General features: G+C 55.5%; 1 protein-coding gene across 1 annotated transcript; it reads left to right on the forward strand.

Moving 5' to 3' along the window:
- The first annotated feature begins 533 nt into the window (after nt 1-533).
- On the forward strand, nt 534-5532 carry LOC135979493 (C-type lectin domain family 4 member F-like). The gene is made up of 4 exons (XM_065579818.1): nt 534-662; nt 1457-1608; nt 4061-4179; nt 5078-5532. The coding sequence occupies exons 1-4, from the start codon at nt 566-568 to the stop codon at nt 5238-5240; spliced, it is 531 nt and encodes a 176-aa protein (XP_065435890.1). The 5' UTR covers nt 534-565; the 3' UTR covers nt 5241-5532.
- Nucleotides 5533-7117: the final 1585 nt, after the last annotated feature.

Here is a 7117-nt window from a genome sequence, read left to right on the forward strand (position 1 = left end):
ACATACAAACCGGTCCATGGATCAGGTTATTCAGCGTCCAGTCAGAAGATGGGCCTGAACTAAACCCCGGCACAGAACACACCGGAAAGCTGGGCTATTGAAAATCCCGGCCTGGAGCCCAGGGCCATGGCTCGGGTCCAGGGATGTTCTTGCAGCCCCAGCTCTGCCCCATGCTGCAGGTGACCCACTCACAGCTCACAAGGTGGGAGCGATTGGGAAGATGTGGCTGGGGAGATTGGGGGGACAGGGCTAGAATTCAGGAGAGCTGGGGTCACTTCCCAGCTCCGCTGCAAACTTCCTGTGTGATCTTGGGCACGTCTCTCTGCACCTCAGTTCCCCAGCAGAAAAATCATCCTTTATTTCTCCCACCTAGAGTCTATTTTGACTGTGAGCTGTTGAGAGCAGGGACTGTCCCCTCCTGTCCGTACAGCGCCTGGCACAGAGGGGCCTGCAGGTGCTGCTCTACCACACGTGCTGATAATCAAGTGTTCTGCATCTCCACTGAAGTCGCTGTGACTTTCTTCTAGGTCTGCAGCTATTGGACGAAGCGCAGGCAGGAGTCCGGATGCTGAAAGCCCAGCTGGGTAATGTCAGTGCAGCGTATGGAGAAATCCAGATCCGTCTGGACGGTGCAGCGCGAGGAGCAGTGCAAGATGGCTGCAGTAAGTACTAGCTGCAGCGCTGGCTGGTGTCGTTTCTCCTGGTGCTGAGGATAAACGGAGGATTTCAGGCTCCAAGGCTGACAGCGCAGCGCCTTTCACCAGCACCGAGTTCTCGTCCATTAAAAATCACCGGTGGCTGCACCTGGGCCCACACCGTGGTGATCTGTGTGGAGTTAAATTACACCCTGGGCCTCGTTAGCCTAATGGGAGCACCCAGCTACCAGCTCTTCTTAGATGCTCCAAACCCGTCAGCTCACAGGCAAAAAGTGATACTGGCATTTCAGCGTATGGGGCGTTACTTTCAGACCCATCACTGAGCCAGCGCCCCCGGCAGGGTGTTGGAGGGGGGACGCTGACGTGCAAATGACCCGAGACCTCAATTTCTCATTATCATTGAAAATATTTGATGCAGAACCAGGGGATTTTCCACCTTGGGCAGCTACATTCCCTCTCCTGAATTCCCCCTGCCAGCTCAGCTGAACAGTGAGTCTCCCCTTTCCCATTACAGCCGTGCTGCTCTGCACTGGGACCAGCGCCCATGCTCCAGCCCAGATGCAGCTGCATTTCAGTGCTGGGGGAGTGACCCCGTGGTGTCTGCTTTCTGCAGCGCTCTTTGGGATCCATCATGTAGACACAAAAGTTACTTATTGGGATGCTGGAGAATCAGGATTCAGAAGTTCCCTGAGCTTGGGGCAGCTGAAGGGCAGGGGAAATGCAGCACTAGAAACCCTGAGCTCCCTGCGTGTGTCCCTGTGACTTTAGCCCGGGTGTCTCACCTCAGTCTCTGCTCCTAGGTGACGTGCTGACAAAGCTCCCCAGGGGCTGGAGGTTTTACGGTGGGAACTTCTATTACTTTTCAAAAGGAACGAAGTCGTGGGACGAGGCCGAGCGGTTCTGTGTGTCTCAGGACTCGCACCTGACCTCTGTCTCCTCCCAGGCGGAACAGGTGAGTGCAGGAAGCTCCGAGGGGCTTGGACAATGGGTCAGTGCCTTGTTTCATACCAGAAGGAGGTGGAAAGTGGCAGCTGAGTTTGGAAACGATTGGAGAGGATGCCAAGCCTTGGAACGTGATTCGGGGGATTCACCCATCAGTTTAAAAGCAGAGATGGGCAGAGGAACAGTGCCAGGATCTGGACTTCCCAGAGTCTGGGGTGCCGGGGGAGGGGTGTTTGGGGTCAGTCTCATTTCTTATTTTCCCTACTTCCAACATAGCATTTCCTGCAAACCCAATGACCTTTCCCAGTCACGACCCACTTTGATCCCTCTCCCCAGTCCGAGGGCTCAGGCAGTGGTGGATTGTCCAATGGGCCGACAGGGCCTGTGCCCCGGGGCCCCAGAAAAATGGGTGCCCCACTCCCAGCAGAAATCCACCATGGGAGGGCGGAAGCCCATAGCCCCGGCAGAAGTACCGGGCAGGCAGGTGGGGCGGGAGAAGCCCCAGCGTCCCGACCCCGCTTCCCAGCAGGAGCACCAGGCAGCAGGGGAAACCTCCCGCCCCGGCCCCCATGCTCCGGCCCTGGGACTGGAGGAGCACACGCTCCCTGTGAGGCCTCAGGGCTGGGGGAGCTCATACTCCCCGCTGCAGCCCCAGGGCCATGGTGAAGGTACAGAGCTTCTCCGGTCTTGGGGCCGCCGTGCGGGGTTGGACAGAAAGGAGCAAACTGTTGCCGGGCCGCAGTTAGGGTTGACGGGTGTCCGGTTTCCGACCACAACACCCAGTTGGAAAGGGACCCTGGTGGCTCTGGTCAGCACCACTGACTGGACTGTTACAAGTCCAGTTGGCGCAGAGCTGGCAGACTCCCTACCTGGCTCCACACGGTTCCCGGGAAGCGGCTGCCATGTCCCTCCGGCTCCTAGGCGTAAGGGAAGCAATGGGAATCCATGTGCTGCCCTCACCCTGAGCGCTGGCTCCGCGGCACCCATTGGCTGGGAACAACGGCCAATGGGAGCAGGGGTGCTGGAACAGTTTGAATAGTGGGGGTGCTGACAGCCATTGAACCAAACTGTAAACCCTGTACATAACGGAAGCCACTTGAAGTCAGGGGGTGCTGCAGCACCGCCCCACCTCTACTTCCAGCACCTATGAATGGGAGCTGCAGGGGGGGCGCCTGCGGGTGGGGGCAGCATGTATAGCCCCCTAGCCGCATCTCTGCCTAGGAGCCAGAGGTCACGCCGGCCACTTCCTGGGAGCCACCCGAGGTAAGCGCCACAGGGAGCCTGCACCCCACACCTCCTCCCGTACTCCAACCCTCTACCCCAGCACTGAGCCCACTTCCCCCATCCATAAAAAGCAACAGAGGGTCCTGTTGCACCTTTGAGACTAACTGTTAGTCTCAAAGGTGCCACAGGACCCTCTGTTGCTTTTTACAGATTCATACTAACACGGCTACCCCTCTGATACTTTCCCCCATCCAAACTCCTGTCTGGAGCCCGCTCCCCACCCCTTCCCACCCTCCAGTCCCCTGCCTCAGCCCTGAATCTCTTCCCACACTCCGAACAATTCGGCCCCAGCCCGGAGTCTGCTCCTGCACCTCAAAACCCTCATCCCCGGCCCCAGCAGGAGCCCTCACCCCCTCCCTCACCCCAGCCCCTACCCCAGCTTTCAGCCCTTCCTGCACTGTGAACCCCTCATTCCCGGCCTCACCTCAGAGCCCGCAGTCCCAGCCAGAGCCCTCACACCGTCCCGCACACTCCACCCCAACCTCCTACCTCAGCCCGCAGCCCCTTCCTGCACCTGAATCCCTCATTTCTGGCCCTGAATCCTTCATTTCCGACACGTCTCTCTGGCCCCCCCACTTGCTCTGGCCCAGGGCCCCAGCAAACCTTAATTCTCCTCTGGGCTCGGGCCTGAGCTCCTGCTGGACAATCTAGAAGCCTGTATCTGGAAGGGTTGTGTGCAAGGGGCCACGTGCCTCTCAGAGAATCCTCTCTCCCCACATACCCACTGTAGCCCTCATCCCAGGCCTCTGGGGCACTTTCAGAGGAGGAAAATCCCACCCTCCGGCAGGGCTAGACTTTGCACCCAGTTCTCTGCTCCGAGCTTTGCCTCCTCCAAGAGCAGGGCGCTGGTGTGAACTCTGAGGTGCTGTCAGTCACTGCCGCAGCCCAGCTCTGAGGGGCTGTGGGGGGAGTGTTCTGAGACAGGTCGCTGCTGGTAGCCCCAGGCAGATACAGATGCAGACACAGACACAGAGATGCTCCAGGACTCCCTCAGGGTCTCCCAGCTAGTCACTGTCAGCGTTGGGGGCAGGACACCATGTCTCCCGCTGCCCAGTGCCCTGCTCACATCACCAGACGCCCTTTCCTCTCCCCCCAAATCTGTTCAGCCCAGGCAGCTGCGGCTGCATCCTGCAGCCTCTCTTGGGTGACCTGGACATGCTGCAAACTGTGTTGTGCAGGAGTTTCTCTCCAACGAGACCAAGGGAGAATATCACTGGATTGGACTCACCGACCGGGGGACAGAAGGCCGATGGCGCTGGGTGGATGGCACAGAATACAGAGCAGACACAAGCAGGGGGTGAGTAAAGCTTGAGAGAAGTGATTATTTATTACACGTTTGCTCACAAGCTCCTTCTGGGCAGCGTCTGTACGGCCCCTTGTGTCTATGCAGCACCCGGCACAGCGGGCCCGATCCTGAGGGAGGCCCCCGGGAGCTGCCACAACAGCAATGAATCCTCTCAGGAATTTCTGCTAATGCCCCTTTGCTTAGAGCAGGAGCCTAAACACGGAGCGTGTGTTCAGTGCCACTGAGACCCAGGGCCAGAGCCTCCCCTGGGGTAACTCGGCATTGACTTGAATGAACCACAGGGATTTACACCAGCTGAGGATCTGGCCCCAAGTCAACTCAGTACAGCCAGGTGAGTCTGGAGTGAGCGGCAGGTTCACGCTGTCCTTGGGACTGCACTGCGCTCTCCCCTCTGTCAGGCTGGGGAAGGGGAGGCTGTGGGGCCGGGGTCATGGCTGGAGCCAGCTGCAGTCGGTGCAGTGACCTCAGTGGGCTGTGGACAAGGCCCATAAGCAGGGCCATGAGAAGTTAATGACTGACCCCCGCTGCCCTCTCTTCCCGTTCCTGCGTTCCCATCTCGGGGGTGCCTGGGACATGCTGTGCCACGTGCTTTGATTCTGGGCACTGAGATCGGAGTTGCTGCTGTCAGCATTTGGAGCCACAGACTGACTTGGGCGCTTTGCTGGCCTGTCAGGCGCAGGGCAGTTGCTACCCCCAGACGTCAGAAGCCCTTTGTTACCATGGCCACAAGAGCTGTAGAGAACTCTGAGGGGTGGCCGGGCGGTGGATCGCTTCACCGCGTCATTCCTGGGTATCTTGGTCCCCTGCCAACAACAGAGTCCACAGAGCAGAACTGAGCTCAGGAATTGGCTGTGGTTTTCCTCTGAGACATTAACACTCTGATCTGCAGGTTCTGGGTGTGGAATCAGCCAGACAACTGGGATCAGGGGATCGGAGGCAGTGAAGACTGTGTTCACATCCATCCACTCAACCGGAATTTGTGGAATGATGTCAACTGTACTGAGCCTTCTAGATGGATTTGTAAGCAGGCCCATGCACAGGCTGGGCTGTGACATGCAGGTCCCAGCACCTCAGAAAGCACCTTAATTTCCAAGCTATGGAGCATGTTTTCCAGCCACCTGCCGATGAGGAGCCCTGTGCACTGGAGGGGGCCGTATGGGATGTGCATTGCAGGGACGCTTTGTCTTGGTGTGATATTTCTGGCTGTAGCAGAGAGAGCTGTCCTTACGCCGCTCAGTGTGGCTGGCTCTGTAATTTGTATGTTTCCAGGTCTGTCACTGAATAAAGTCCTTGGATCATGGAGCTATTGTTTCACAATCACCCAATAAATAATGATTTGCTTGACTTGAATTTCTAATTTTTGCACCTTTGGATCAGATGTTATGATGATGTCAGAACCATCTATACATACATTTAAAACGTCCAATTGTATCTGGTAAGCAAGGTATGTCGCAAAATGTGTTTGGCCCACCGAGGAGATAAATTCAGGCTCAGCTGCGTGACCGGCTTCAACAGCTGTTCGAATTCTCCTATCCCTGGGCCTCGTTAGCCTAACGTGAGCACCCAGCTACCAGTTCTTCTTAGATGCTCCAAACCCATCAGCTCCCAGGCAAAAAATGATACTGGCATTTCAGCGTATGGGGCTGGAAGGAGCCCTCCGCCGCAGAATTGCCGACGACGACCGGGAGCGCAGAAGGACCCCCGCCTAGGGCGCCAAAAACCCTGGCACCGCTCCTGAATCCACCACATTGCTCAGTAAGTTGTTCCAATGGTTAATTGCTTCTCCAATTTCAGCATTAACTAAGCTCTGAGATGACAGACAGGGGGTCAGAGTTCTTTAAAATACTCACATATTTTTGCTATCGTGTCCATATGAAAGGAAAACAGAACAGCAAGTGAAGTAGACAGCACAGGTATCAAAAACTGCCCAATAAACAAAGAATTGCCCATTTCAGACACTTTTGAAAGGAAAAAAGTTATTCTAAATCGAGCTGACCCTCATCCCAGCTATGCCCAACCTGCCCAGAACCTGCCCCAATAGCCAGAAGGCCATTAAAAGCATCCCCACGATTTCTGGAAGGGACAATGTCATGACACACTTCTTAAGGCTGCAACCCTCAGGCCAGGCTGCAGTTAGATGGGGGAAAGAATCCTGAGCTGGGTTTATACGCTGGGGGTCGGATTCTGGTCTCTCAGACACAGGAGTAACTCATGACAATAGAATGAGACTGGTGTGAGAACAGAACCCGGCCCTTGCTTTTCAAAGTAATAGCCCAGTGCCAAAGCCAGCACGACTGTGTCTTGACAGCAGAGTGAGTCTCCTGCATCCCTTGGAAATTCTTCTCTCTTGAGGATGTGCTGAGAGCTGCAGCGGTAACTGCTTTCCTTCGGGACATGGGAGGGGCTAGTTTTCTTAAAGGGCCAGGAATTAGATTGGAAATTGGTTGTATTTGGCGTCGGGTGACCATATTTCCCGGATAAAAGAATGTTATTGTCTCAGTGGAAATCAAAGCCACTTTCTGAGATGGGTTCTGCTGCGCAGACTCTGTTGTGAGCAGGGGACCAAGATCCGCAGAAACAATGTGGCAAAACGTTCTGCCCCTTTATCTGCCCATTGCAGAGCTCGCTGGGATGAAATTCAATAGTGCACATGCAAGGTCATGCACTTAGGGACTAACAACAACACTAATCCCCATCTTCTCCAATTTGACTAATAATTCCCCATGTGGAACTGTATCAAATGCCACTGAAATCCAGATAGATGAGATCTGCTGCATTGCCTTTGTCTAAAAAATCAGTTATTGTCTCAAAGAAAGAGATCAGGTTGGTTTGGCATGATCTACCTTTTGTAAAACGACAGGTTTCAGAGTAGCAGCCGTGTTAGTCTGTATCCGCAAAAAGAAGAACAGGAGTACTTGTGGCACCTTAG

This window comes from Chrysemys picta, unplaced genomic scaffold, assembly GCF_011386835.1.
Source record: "Chrysemys picta bellii isolate R12L10 unplaced genomic scaffold, ASM1138683v2 scaf903, whole genome shotgun sequence".
NCBI classification, from domain to species: domain Eukaryota; kingdom Metazoa; phylum Chordata; order Testudines; family Emydidae; genus Chrysemys; species Chrysemys picta.